Source organism: Neovison vison, chromosome 3, assembly GCF_020171115.1.
Source record: "Neovison vison isolate M4711 chromosome 3, ASM_NN_V1, whole genome shotgun sequence".
Lineage (NCBI taxonomy): Eukaryota > Metazoa > Chordata > Mammalia > Carnivora > Mustelidae > Neogale > Neogale vison.
Window position 1 is genome coordinate 103,777,945 of NC_058093.1, and position 15,018 is coordinate 103,792,962.

A 15,018-nucleotide genomic window follows, 5' to 3' on the forward strand; every position below is an offset into this window, starting at 1 on the left:
CAAATCAACATGATTTTATCTGTTTCAATCTTTCCACTGGCTCCCCACTACCTAGATACTAGATAAATGTCTAACTCCTTGGCATGAGGGACAAGGCCCACCTCAACCTCCTCTCTGGCCTTCTCCTCCTCCTCTCTGGTCTAATGGCTTTCCAACGCCAGTACACCGAAAGCTGTACTTTACAGAAAATCACAAGCTCTCTCACAGGGCTTTGCCTTTGCATATGCTGGTCCCTTTTCCTAAAAGCCTTTCCCTTATTTTCTACTAAGCAAACATTCCTATTGAACCTTTTAAGAAAAAGCTCAACTGATACCTCTTTTAAAATAAAAATTAACCCCACACATAACTACCTACCCCACCATGAGTGCTCCCACAGCAGTTCTCACTGCCATTATAGCACTTGCTTAAATATCTTTCCCCACTCAGTGAGGCAAAAACTGTGTCTTATTTAATTCTTTAACTCCCCAAAAGACTCAGTCATTGGTCCTTTTTTAATGAATGAAATGATGAATAAAATAAGTTTTCTGTTTTAAATAAGGCTCTACTACATCTTTTAACAAAGCAAAAACAGGGGCGCCTGGGTGGTTCAGTCCTTAAGCGTCTGCCTTCAGCTCAGGTCATGATCCCAGGGTCCTGGGATCGAGCCCCGCATCATGTTCCCTGCTCAGCATGGAGCCTGCTTCTCCCTCTCCCACTCCCCTTGCTTGTGTTTACTCTCTCACTGTGTCTCTCTTTGTCAAATGAATAAATAAAATCTTTAAAAAAAAAAAAAAAAGCAAAAGCAAAAAAAGCATATTCTGATTATGTTAACCAGACTTTCAAAGCTGATTTTTTTTTTTTTTTAAGCTAGCCTCGACCACAATGAAACCAATTTGCCCTACAAGAAATTTTAAGGGTTCTTAGAATAATTCTAGAGCCAACTAACCTTGTAGGAGTTCTGATTAGATATACACACTGGCTGAGAGGCCCCTTTGAAATCACTAGTCTTCAGGTATTGGTCTTGGCCTTTATCAGGAATCAAGAGTATTGTATTATTTTGAAAGAATGTATCTTCCATGGCTTAGACTTATTCTCAATGAACAATTTTCTTCCAGAAGTACAAACATCCTGCTACCTTCTCTCTCCAAAGAAATGAGTTTGGTTCTATTATAGTGTGTTCCTGAAGTAAGGGAACAGAGCTCAGGGGAAAGAAAAAAAAAAAAAAATTCAGCCACATTATTTGTGTGGGCTGAAATATGAAAAGAAGAAAAGAAGAAAACCTCTTACATCAGAAAACCTCCCCAAAATATAAAATAATTCAATGCATGCATGGCAGCATATCACTGTGAGCAAAAAGATGGCACTTGTGGTCATCAGAGACTCAGAATCTCTGCTAACCACAGACAGTAAGAGTGCACAGTGGCTTTAAGAGAAACTGTGAGAAAAAAATAAAATGAACAGAATGACCTTAGTCTTATAATCTTTTTAAAGAACCTGACATGTAAGCTACCCAAGAAACCCCTAATTTCAGAAAAGTAAGTTATGACTAAAGACCCAATCATCATTCCATGATGACTTTTTAAGATTTTATGAGCGCGCGCGAGAGAAAGAGAGCGCATGAACAGGGGCTGGGGGGGCAGAGGGAGAGAGGGAAGCAGACTCCCTGCTGAGCAGGGAGCCCAACCTGGGGTTCCACCCCAGGACTCTGGGATCATGATGAGTCGAAGGCAGACACTTAACCAACTGAGCCACCCAGGCACCCTCCATGATAATTTTTGAATAACTATTTCTATCATTTTAAAAAAAAATGTTTTTCTCAAAAATATTATATTGTTTTACAACAAGAAAGAAAGAAAAAAAGCAGACTTGCAGAAAGAGAAAACACCACAGACTTGAGCTCACATAGCAGAGCCTGAGATTAATTTTTAAGTTTATTTGTCAATTTCCAAAACTCACTAGTGGAATAAAGAGCTTAATACAGGTATGCAAAAAGAGAGCCCCCAAGAGGTTTTCACCAGGATGAAATGGGATTAGCTTTGTAGTTCTTATAATCTTCTTCACAGAAGAATGCAATTTCAGTTTCATGAGCTGGAAAAAAAAAAAAAAAAGAAGATAATGGAAAAAAATTTTAATGTCAAACTAGATTTTAAGCAAGCATTAAAATCCATATTACTCTGATTCAGTGTTTCAGATGCCTAAAGTGAGAAAGATGAACTACTTGTTTGGTTTCACATTTCACCAAATCAACAAGAAGTATCAGCTGTCGCTGTAAGAATTTAAAATTCAAATAATTTAAAAGTAGAAAGAAAAATACAAAAAGAAATTAAAAACAAGAATGAGTACAAGACTGGTTTCCAGGAAACCATAAAATTACTCATGTCAGAGTCCTCTTAACAATCCTAGAAAATAAACGTTTATTTTTTTCCAAATGTGCTGCTCAGTTCTGAAGGAGGAGGGAAAAACGTTTTTTTTCTCTTTGAAATTAGCCTGTAGGTATAATAATTTAATACTTAGAGGATCAGTAGAATACTTTACAGATCACTTTACATTCTCCCTCATGACCCATCAAAATATGTGTCTGAAGAAGTTAATTTTTTGCCTGCTTATGACTAATTCATGAGGCTTCAACAATATGCAAAGTGAAAGACACAAATTGGCTTCTCCCGCAATACCTTCAAACACCTCTAATTATTCACAGGGGATACGGCACAGCTAAAGGACCCGCAAAGGAGCAGAGCAGTCACAATTCTTTCAACCTAGCAGGTCAAGGACTCCGTCTTCTAAAACAATAAGTCAGCAACATTATTAATTCAGAATGGAGACAAATCTGATGGAGAGCCTTCCAATTATTAAACATGCAGATCTTTGAGGTGTGTGCCAACAAGTTCCACGTTCGTTTTTTTTTTTTTTTAAATTAAACCAGAAGTTAATACAGTCTGCTTAGCTTTTACAGAAAGAGCAAAAGGGCCTGCAGACTCTCGACAGGAAAACAGACGAGATTATTTGTAATGAATACCGATCACTCAATTAACATATCCTCTAAAAACAGACAAGTAAAAACTCTTCACGCCAAATAAATAGGATAATAGGGAAAGATGCCAAGGATTACCCCTGGTCTCTTAGTTTACCGAACTCATCTCATCACTAGAATTTGTCACAAAAGAATGAAATTAAGGAGCTTAGCATGACATGTCAGCTAAAAAAAAAAAAGGTTTTTGTTGGTTTTAAGAATATCAAATTTAGGGGCGACTGGGTGGCTCAGTTGGTTGTGTGTCTGCCTCTGGCTGGGGTTGTGATCCTGGGGTCATGGGATCGAGTCCTGCGTAGTGCTCCCTGCTCCCCGGGGAGCCTGCTTCTCCCTCTCCTACTCCCCCTGCTTGTGCTCTCTCTCTCTCTGTCAAATAAATAAAATCTAAAAAAAATAAAAATAAAAAGATATTAAACTTCTTGTTTCTCAATTATGAGTTACTGTGCTCATTACTGTGCTCAAATTATAAAATAAAGTCGCCCATAGTCTCAAATTCTGATTCCAGGACCACTGCATCTTCAAGATTAAATGAAGATTAATCTTGATGAAAATCAGATTGCAAACTCTCAGCACAATGAGCCTGGGGGTGGGTGGGTGGCAGACAGGGCTGTGACAAGCTGAGAATCAGTGGGGAGGGGCTGGAAACAAATGAATCCTGGGCAAACAGGAAGTTCATGTACAGCTGAATTTTACACAAAAATAGCATTTTAAAGAATGGCTAAGAGGCTCCACACTTGGAATGAGTAAAATGTTGAAAGGGGGCTTCAGGAAACTCAATATTCAGAGAGAAGGTATCTTAAGATCTATTCCTTTATATATAAAAAGCTCCTGGGTTTCCTTTTTTGAAGGGAAGCAAGCCCAAAGGTAGACCTCTATCATATGCAAGGGATTCTAATCATCCTCCAAACGGAGAGTGAGCTAAAAGCACCCTGTTCTTCAGAATCACAATGCAGGGTTTTATCCACGATGTGCTATTTACATACAGAACTTTACACAGTGCTTTGCCCACGCAGCACTTTGCTCAATACACACTAACTGTAATTACAATTTTCACTTACTGCTGTTGACATTTATCTGTACCCCTTTTGAGAAACGAATACATCGTATAGTTCCTCCGTATGGTAATAACAGGTTCAGAATAAGCTGAAGGAAAGAAATAACTGACAAAGCATTTTTGCTTTGCCACGCAGGTTTTCTTGGGTCTAATTAACTTATAGATCAATTCGTTACTTCTCAAGTATTTTTATACGCCATCTCTCATATACGCTCAAAATGAGATCCCCTAAGAGAAAGATTTTCAGATGAATACTTTTTTTCAAAAACAACAAGACAAGACTGACAAATGGGTTCCAGTCCCAATACTTTGTGAGGGCTGATAAAATTGACACCCTTCAAAAACTGGAAAATAGCACACAAGTTCAACATGGGTTACTATAAACATTCAAAAGTCAGACACAAAATGTACTTGAAACTTAAGTAATGTGGTCCTCGAAGAAACCAAACAGAATGCTTTTTAAAATCTGCAAAATTCTGTTGAAAATGTTTGAAAATGATTTCCTACATTTATGCCACGCATTTACTTGTCGATTGGAGTGAAAACAAATTACAGAAGATTTTCCAGAACCTCAACATCCTCAACCTTTTGACCATTATCTCTTAAATTCTTGCTGCCCCAATTCTATTTAAAATGGCTCCAGAAGAACCCCGAGGACGTCTACTGCGTGCCAGTCCCCTAGGGCACCTGATTTTAAATTAAATGTGCTGCAGGCGCAGTGCACTCAGGTGCAGAGTGCCTCGGCGTGTGAATCCGAAATGAATGTAAAATCTAAAATCCAATAAATACACTGCCGGTTCATCCCTTTGTCTTACTAGCAAGTGAACTCGAGTGAGAACCCTCCAAATACGGTGCACCATTTTAATATTGACTTTCAAGTTTAATGCAAGGAACACAAGCCAGGGCCTTCAAACTCTGAAAATGAAATTAATAATTTTTTTTGAGATCTTATTTATTAGAGAGAGATAGCATGAGTCGGGGCCAGAGGCAGAGGGAGAGGGAGAAACAGACTCCCCGCTGAGCAGGGAGCCCCCATGTGGGGCTTGATCCCGGGACCCTGAGACTGTGACCCGAGCCAAAGGCAGATGCTTAACTAACTGAGCCACCCAGGCGCCACTGAAATTAATAATTTTATAATGTGTCCAAACAGGTCAGCCACATATATACATACACCCCTTTAACAGGAAAATAATAATGCCTTTAAATAAAAGAATGTAAGAAAAACCAATTTTAAACGTAAAAGCTCAAGAAAAATTCAAGGCAATATACTTAAGCTCCTAACTAATTTATTCCAAAAAACTCTGTGAGGATTTTTGCACAGTTTCAAAGTCCCTAGCCTATTCTAGGTAGCACCAAAGTAGTATTCGGCACAGCAACTGTTGTCTGAGAAGAGAGACAGAGACATGTGCACAGACTCTATGGTACAGATAATTAATGATCAGACAAGCTGTAATGTGATAATAAGTACAGATTACTGGGGGAAAAAAATACAGGAACACTGAGTTCTGGTTTCTGCAGCAACCTGAGACCAAAAGGACAAAGTTTCACCTTCTCACCTGATCCAAGAGTATATCCTATCTTTCTAAGGTTCCTAAAATCTGAATTTATGAATCATTAAAACTGTGCTCACAGCTGAGTTATATTTCTAAGTTTACACCAAAGGCATCTCCAGCCAAGAGTTCCCAAACACAGTGCTTTATTTCATATTTGCTTCAAGCATCTGTTTTTTAGATCAGCTGGCAGAGAGGACTTCAAGCTACAGTTTGAAGAGAATAAAAAGTAAAATAAATCTGACTTTTGATGGACTGGACACAGGCCTATGATTCCCATGGTGGTAAGGGGAGGGTAAAAAAGGAAGAACAATCCATACCCCCGTTCTGGAATCCCAAATTCCCTGGGCCCCCCACATACTTTCCTGAGCACCAGACTACCACGGCTTTGATGTTTAAGGTAAAGAACAGCCCCTGTAAGATGCCATTAAGGGAGGAGAGCATGTATGCCCTAAGATATTGCTACTCAAAAGAGAATGGGAAAGGCACCTGGAACACTCAGGAAACACAAATCAAACACGATCCTGATAAAGAAAGGAGAGCCCAAGAATCCTGCAATATTAGCTGTACATCTGAGAGAATCAAAAGGTGCTGGGCACAAAGTCAGGGTTCTGGTTGTGGGCAGACCGCATGAGTTGACACATAAAATGAAAACCGACCACAGGGGAGCTTTGGACTGATTACAGGATCTGGTTTGACACAAACTCTTCTCTCAGATAAGCACTTAGGGTTTGGTCCACTATATCTTGTTTTAAAATAGTTCCAGTAAAACACAATGGGCCTGAAAAGAGTTACTCTCCACCATTTTTTGCCTAAGTAAAGAGGATTCAAAAGATAATAGTAGAATGTAGCTGAAGGAAAGACATAAAAACAGCACCCTAAAATTACTGACATGCAAATTTACCACTTAGGGGAACGAGTCCGTAAAACTACAATCATTAATGACAAGATAAAAACCTTTGCATTTACAAATAACAATGCTAAGTAAAGCTTTCTTCTTCCTTCAAAAAAAAAAAAACCCACATCTTTTTCCTTAGGTCTTTTAGCTCAGAGTCCACAAGTGAACGTGTGCCCTGACGTCGGGAACAGAATATACAATTGGGATCTGCAAGGCAGTTAAAAGGCCAGGGCAGGAACTGGAGAATTTCTCTGTGAGAGAAGAGATCTTCAAACAAGTTTGTTCCCCTAATTTCCCTCTCCTCACAGTCCTCTTCCTTTCATGAATTCTGCAGAAAAGTCATAATGATACATTTGTTACATTGGCGTTGTTCCCATGGCAACTGGCTGTGATGGCAGAGTGACAGCTCTAAGCAAGGTCAAGTGGGAAAAATGGAGCACGAGGACCTGGGATTCTTCTCTTCAACCACTTAAAAACCTAACCAGACAAGGCACCGAGGGAGGAGAAATTCCCCAGAAAAATCACACACTGCAGGTGTCATTTTTACAACTCTACTCCCACTCCTAATTTCTTGTGGCTCACAGGGAGCACAGCTTCCTTCCCCATGCGGAAGTGAAGCTTCTCCAGGGCACAGCATGGTGGCTCCAGGTGACACGGAGAGGAAGCCACTCCAGCCGGGCCAAGAGTCACACCAGACCAGGGCTGTGGGCTTGCCAGGGCCCAAGGCGGGGGGGTGGGTGTGCAGTGTGAGGTTCTGGGTTCACCCTGAACCAGTGGGGAACTCAGGACAAGAATGTGATGCTCATCAAAGACCCACGGCCTTACAACAAGAATGACAGAAAGATGGATTTGATTCTCACCTTTACAGATCATTCATTACACAAGTCTGAAAGTCACAACAGTTAAGCCAACAACTCACAGTATTTTAATAAATCCAAAACATTTGCCAGCTGCCTTCTCTAAAATGGTTTCCAAATACATATTTCTGAGGGTCTCCTCATGCATCGTTCCAGATGTTTTCATTAGCTTTTTTCACTCAACTCTTAACACGCTGAAACAGGTTTAATGGTTTCTGTTTTGTTTTACAGAAATCAAAACAGAAGTTCAACAACACTAAATGGCTTATGAACAGTCACAAAATAAGTAAAATACACAGCCCTCATTCAAACCAATTTTCTCCAACTGTAGTAGGAGTATATTCTTTAAAAAAAAAAATTGGTTCCTTTATTTAGAGTACATGGGAACTACAGAAAAATTTTAAATTACAAGAACAATTAAATAATACCAAGAAAGAAAAAAGAAATCAATTGCTTGCAGTGCCACCAGCCAGAGAAATACTTCTATAATTTCATTATATCACCTTTTCTTCATATACACATATAAGATGCACAAATATATACATTTACGAATAATGGTATCACATACTAGATTCTATTTCCATGCAATAAAGAAAGCTCTACATCAGTGATTCACCAATGGGGAAGGTGAGAGACCCTTGTTACCCCTTTGAAGGCACATCTCAATCTTGGGGGAGTCACAGAGCTTGAGGAAGCATACTCCTGTTGGCCTGGTAATAGATGCGACAGGAAGTTAAGAGTGAGGAAGTCTTACTGGCCAAACTGACCGACAGGAAGTTAGAGGTAGTATACATTCCTGACAGTAAACCCAGAGGGTATCCACTTCCCAACACTCTCTTGGATACTACCAATTTTTTTTAACGTCTGTTAGTCTTCAAATGACTGCTTGTCCAAGGTCACCCAGCCTGTAAGAGGCAGAATCAAGCTTGAAAACCCATGCATTCTGCCTCTGGTCTCTAATTCTTAACCACTAGCCTAGTACACTATATAAAATAGCATCTACCTTCATAGTGCATTTCTCTCCGGACTCATAAGGCTGAACTATTTTTCATAGGTTAGCCATTTATCAGTAAATTTTTTTTTTTACCTTTTTCCAAGCTAATTATGAGGGTTTTTTATAAATTCAGGCTAATAACTTTTTGTCATATATGAAGTATTTTTTTCATTGTTTAGTGCTTCTCCTTTAACTCTATTTACAGAATTAAATCTATCATTTCTCCCTGCTTTAGGGCTCTGCCTTCAAGGTCACGCTTGAAGAGCTCTTCTCCCCAAGATTATGAAACTACTAAGCTACATTTTATTTAAAAAAGATTTTTCTTACACTATGACATATAATCAATCAACAATTTATTTTGGAATAAAGGTCGAGACAGGATTTAAATTTTATTTTCCCAAATGCTTTGGCAACGGGCCTAACATCATTTTCTGGCTAATTCATTCTTACCCCACTTATTTGAGAGGTCACAACTTTATCATATTGTGAGATCTTACTTTTTTTAGTTTCCTTCTGATCTTTTCCACAGAGGTTTTAATCCCTCCATCAATACCAAACCAGTCTGTTATAATAATTACAGCTTTATGTTTTAACAACAAGCGGGGCTAGCTTCTAGGTGCCTCATGCCTCAGTAACACAGGTGCCATTTGCCATAATAACAGAACAGCACGTGAAGAAATAAATGGCAAAATAAAAACTGTGTTTTCAAATAAGAGCAATAGTTACCTTACTTATTTATGCTATGAAAAGACACTAAAAATAGCCAATAGTGTAGACAAACAAGGAAAACAAGCTTAAGATTTTGTAACATGTTATTTAGGATCCTATTTAAATTAGAAGACCTGGGGCACTTGGGTGTCTCACTCAGTGAAGCAGCTGCCTTGGGCTGGGGTCATGATCCCAGGGCCCTGGGACTGAGTCTGCATTGGGCTCCCCACTCAGCAGGGAGCCTGCTTCTTCCTCTCCCTCTGCCTGCTGCTCCCCCTACTAATGCGTGCATGCTCTCTGTCAAATAAATAAATAAAATCTTTAAAAATAAATAAATAAGACCTGTCAGGAACTCACTTTAGGCACATGTGTCACTCAAAACTGGATTCCTGACATATGTCACTAAAATAACTCAATAGAACACCTGTCAAAAAAAAAGAAGACAAAACAAAAAAAACAGTCAAGCTTCCTAACATGGACCTCACTTGGAGTGCCCCTTAACCAGTGTGTCTGGATAATTACAAAATAAGTGTGATTTGTGCTGTTTCCTTGGAGTCATGGACCACAGAGGTACGACAAGGCATAGCACCTTCAACAGTCCCATCTCTCTGAAAAGCCTTGCTCCCAGCCGCCAGAGAATCTCCAGATGCACATACACAGAATTAGAGTGACACCTAATGGTCACAAAACACGCCACATGGCATTTCTTTAAAATAGAACTACCTGCACATTATAGGCTGAAAAGCTAACTCAGGCCCCCTTTCAAGCGCACACGCGAGGTTCCTGTTTGAAATCCCACAACAGGGTGGCCCTGAGCGGTCGGGAGGACTATTAGAAACAGCGCTACACCTTCTACAAACAACATCTCAGTTCATTATTCCCCATTAGTTCTACCAGGTCCATTTCTCTCAAACCATCCATTCAAATGATGCTGATAAGAGTAAGTAGGTTATTAAGTGAGTAATAGCCTGTCAATCACTTAAAACAACCCTCCGCAGGATTCTGAGCAGACCTGCAGGAAAGAACTATTTGCATTCTGCACATTTGGAGAGCAGCTATCTCCTGCCCTCAGTCAAATGATCTGAATGTACATCATTCTTGTCCTCCTCCTCTGAATAATTATCAGGGAGTGTAAAGGGCACCCAGGGTAGCATTTACTTTGCAGCAACTTATGCAAACACAATCAGCCAGGCGTCGGGCGTCGGTGAGGCGGCCGGGGACGTTGAGTGCCCCTCCAGCAACGCGTGGCGCACTTTCTCACCAATTCCCGCAGCTCGCAGCGTGCAGTCTTCTTCCAGCATGAGCGTGTCGTCGTCTTCTAGGCTCAACACAAGCTCATTTGTCTGGGAAGAAAGAAAACCTGCATCTTATCAGTACTCGTATGTGCTTCGTATTTGGTTAAGACGTTTCAAAGACACAGAATTCTTACCCTGTGTGACAGCAGTAACCAAAGTCACATTCTCTTCCCATCATCGTCGGGACAGAAGCAAATGGATGTGAGCGCTGACCATGTACACACACTCCGTAAGTGCTGGGGGAACTGCACCCTAGCACAAAGTTTTGGGGCCAGGTCTGGATGGAAATTTGGGTTCCACTGATGTCCCGCTGTGTGTTCTCAACGAACCACACAGACTCTCCAAGACTCAGTTTCCTCCTCCGTTAAAAAAAACAAAAGCGAGGGGGCGTGTAGGTCACTCAGTCGGTTAAGCATCCAACTCTTGATTTCGGCTCAGGTCATGATCCCAGGGCTGTGTGATGGAGCTGCATGGCAGGCTCTGTGCTAGGTGTGGAGCCTGTTTAAGATTCTTTCTCTCCCTGTCCCTGTCCCCCTCCGGACACCCTGCTCCCTCAATCTCTCACTCTAAAAAAAGGGGAGAGGTATGAATCTTCTCTTTTGCCCTGTGGTGAGGATGAAATGAGATGAAGTACAGAAAACCGTAACAGAGTGTCAGTCACAGAGCAAGGCCTCTCCATGTCAGCTGCTGTGCTGTGCCTGTTGCCCTCATCGTCATCGTCATTGTCTCTTCCTCACAATATTCCAAGAGTCAGAGAGGTTAAGACACAGACCTAGATGGGGCACCTGGGTGGCTGAGGTGGTTAAATGTCTGTCTTCCACTCAGGTCATGATCCCAGGGTCCTGGGATCCAGCCCATGGCGGGCTTCCTGCTCAGCCAGGAGTCTGCTTCTCCCTCTACTACTCCCTCCTCCTTCCACCCCCATTCATGCTCTAAGTGCATGATAAATAAATAAATAAATACGTGACACTTTAAAAAAAAAAGGAAGGAAGGAAGGGAGGGAGGGAGGGAGGGGATAGAGAAAGAAAGCAAGCAAGCCAGCCAACCAGCTAGCCCAGAGTACACAGAACTGAGGCCCCTGAGCTCTGACCAGCCTGACTTTGGAGAGAAGCAAGTTTACCTGAATGGCTGAAAGCCCATTTATCTAAAAACCTTGTCCTACCTACGTCATATTAACTAACTTGATCTCACATCATATTAATTTAATCCCATGTCATACTGACTGTAACCTTCCTCTATGAGGTTTGGGGTGGGAGTGGATGAGTTGGCCCTCCAGTGGAATTTACAAATCCAGTTAAACACTGTAAGTATCGGAAAAGATTCTGAGTGGATATCTGCCCCTAAAAAGCACACAGAGGTAACCACTAGTTGGATACACAGTACCACCTGTCAACAGAATGCAGCTGCTCAGCAACATCATCTATTTCTAGAATATGGCTAAGAGGGAAAAGAAAGGCCACTTCAGCAGCTAAAATAGAAGGCCCAGAAGGCATGCTCCACAGTCCACAACTTCACCCACTAGAGAGTGCAGGGGCTTGACCTCTGAAGCACACAGATTAAAGGTTGGGGAGAACGTTATTTAAAAAAATCATTTTAGGGGCTCCTGGGCGGCTCAATTGGTTGAGCATCTGCCTTCGGCTCGGGTCATGATTCCAGAGTCCTGAGACTGAGTCCCACACCAGGGTCCCTGCTCAGCAGGGAGCCTGCTTCTCCCTCTCCCTCTGCCTGCTGCTCCTCCTGCTTGTACACTCTGTCAAATTAATAAATAAAATCTTTCAAAAAAATAATTTTGGAATAGGTAGCACATACTCATGATACAAAATTCTCCAAGCACATAGGGAAGAGTGAAAAGTACGTCTCCTCATAAGCCCTATCTACCAGGTGGTCTAGTTCTCTTCCAGAGAAGTTAGGCTAATTCTGGCGAATACTTCCAGTGGCTGTCTCTGTACACATTCATGTAGGCAGAAATGCGCAGGCAAACTTTTTCAAACACATAGCAGCCTATTGTACGTTATATTCTAACTCCTGACTTTTTCCTCTTAATATATAGCTTAAAATCTTGCAAAATCAGTACACAAGCTGCCTCAATTTACCAAGGCTGTGAGCTGTTCCACTGAAGGGATACACACACACACATACACACACACACACACACACGCACACTCTGTCCCCATGGATGGACATTCAGGTTGTTTCCGTTTCTTGCTACCATAAAAAAACCCCAGCAACAAACATGCTCATAACCTGTGTCATTCTGCCTATGTACTAGTTTTTTACATAAGTTCTAGAAGAGGAATCGTTAGGTCAGAAAGCACATGCAACTGTATTCTGGCAGATGTCACTAAACTATGCTCCCGAGTAGTCGTGTACCACTTTACAGGAACGCTAATGCTCCTGAGTAGTCGTGTACCACTTTACAGGAACGCTACTGATCGCTGAGAGTACCTGTTTCCCACAGTGTCGCTGACACCGTGTCTTATCAAAACCATCTGATCCCTGCCAACCTAACAGATGGAGATTAAGTGTGGTCTTAATCTGCATTTATTTTGAGTCAAGTTGTAAATATTTTGTTTTTTAATGAACTTGAAGGATCATTTTTTAAGTGGAATTATAAAATAGCATCATATACTAAGACAATTAGGTCTTTTCTGTAATGCAAGTTAGAAAATTTTCCCTGGGGGCGCCTGGATGGCTCAGTGGGTTAAACCTCTGCCTTCGGCGCAGGTCATGATCTCAGGGTCCTGGGATCAAGCCCCGAATCGGGCTCTCTGCTCAGTGGGGAGCCTGCTTCCTCCTCCTCTCTTTCTCTCTGCCTGCCTCTCCACCTACTTGAGATTGAAATAAATAATATCTTTAAAAAAAAAAAAAAAGAAAGAAAGAAAGAAAATTTCCCCTGTTTTCATTCATTCCTCAATTTTCCTTAGTGCTTTTTTTTTCCTGGTAAAATTTGCTGAATGGTTGAATAAATAAGTAAAATTATCAATTTTTTATAGTTTCTGGGTTTTCTACCATACTTAGGATACTATGGTTTTCTATCATACTTAGGATCGCTCTAAGATTACTTTAAAATTCTACCTTCTCTTCAAATGTTTTTGTCAATTTCATTTTTTTTTAAAAGCTTTTAATTATGGAGAATTTAAAACATACAGAACAGCACAATGAACCCTCCACACGCCCATCATCCGGCTTGAACAAATGATATACTCATGTTCAATCAGTTTCATCTCAGTCCTTACCTGTGGGCTTCATTTTCACATTTATGTCATTAATCCACGGGTATTTATTTTGGGATAAAGAAAAGAATGTGGATTCAGCTCACTGTTTTCTCGATGTCTCACAATTGTCCCACTAATACTTACTGAATTCTCATGTTTTCTCCATAGCTTTAAAATGTTATACTTATTATACACTAAATTCTGATATATATTTGGGTCAATTTTTGGAGTTTTAATTCTGCGCCATTGACCTAAGAGTTCATATAGCAGCACTACACGCTTTTATTTACTAGAGTTTAATGATATGGCTAATATATATCAGAGCTAGTCACTCTCCTTTCTCTTCCTTTTCCTAACTATTCTTATTTATTTTTTGCGTATTAGTGTTATAATAAGCTTCTTTCATTTATATATATGGGGTGGCATTAAATTCATAAACTAAGAAAAAATGGACATCCTCACGCTGGTGCATCTTTCCATCCAAATATCCTAAGCATTTCCATTTAAGTCTTATGTTGGCTCCCTTTTGGCACATCTAGGGTCTTGTGAAATTGAGGTAGAATTTCACATAAACAAAATGCACAGATCTTTTTTTTTTTTTTTTTTTTTTATTTTTTTTAAGATTTTTTTTTTCCAATTTATTTATTTTCAGAAAAACAGTATTCATTATTTTTTCACCACACCCAGTGCTCCATGCAAGCTGTAAAATGCACAGATCTTAAGGGGAGTTCAGTTCAATGAGTCTGGACAACTGAATGACCCTCACTAGCATTTCGAAGACTCCCACTGAGCAGGGAGCCCAAAGCGGGGCTCGATCCCAGGACCCTGAGATCATGACCTGAGCCAAAGACAGATGCTTAACTGGATGAGCCACCCAGGTACCCCAAGTAGTATTTATTTTTGAATTCACCTAATTTCCTTGTCTTCCCTAGTCTTAGATACCCACCATAAACTCAATCAGCTTTCAAGTAACTGTATACCAGAGATTACAAAGAAAATGCTATGAGGGTATGGCTGTTGCCTGTGAATTAGTAACTTCAAAAAACATATTTTTGCATACATATTTTTACAGTAAATATTTGCTTGATATAGAAAATGCATGCTTTTTTAAAAATTAACACTTTTTTAAAGGATCTACCACTAAACCCACTTGGTGGGTTTTTTCCCCTTAATGGCTGTAGAAAGGGTACTCACGAAATGAAAAATGCTAAAAAATAATGAGAAATATTTTAGAAGTACGTGTGTTCATTCATTTATTCACTGAGACAGCCAACAGTGATTATTTGCTATGTGCCAGATACTGTACATATGAAACATACCTTTGCTTTATGTGCCTGATGAACAATCTTTAATTTATCTGAAAAAAAAGAAGTTTTTGTAAAAGATTATTTTAAAACTTCATTTGAGTAATCTGAAATGGGAGGTCACAGTAAGAAACTT

The 15,018-nt window shown here is 40.2% G+C and overlaps 1 protein-coding gene across 6 annotated transcripts in view; it reads right to left on the reverse strand.

The window, feature by feature from the left end:
- Nucleotides 1-1,877: 1,877 nt before the first annotated feature.
- The window catches only part of C3H2orf76 (chromosome 3 C2orf76 homolog), a 63,300-nt gene continuing 50,159 nt past the window's right edge, over nt 1,878-15,018 (reverse strand). For all 6 annotated transcript variants that reach the window (XM_044242610.1, XM_044242611.1, XM_044242614.1 and 3 more), the window contains 3 exons: nt 14,898-14,935; nt 10,330-10,411; nt 1,878-2,067 (listed from right to left, as the gene is read on the reverse strand). In XM_044242610.1, the coding sequence (XP_044098545.1) occupies nt 1,991-2,067; nt 10,330-10,411; nt 14,898-14,935 (197 nt within the window). In that variant the 3' untranslated portion in view covers nt 1,878-1,990. The remainder of the gene's footprint in view (nt 2,068-10,329; nt 10,412-14,897; nt 14,936-15,018) is intronic.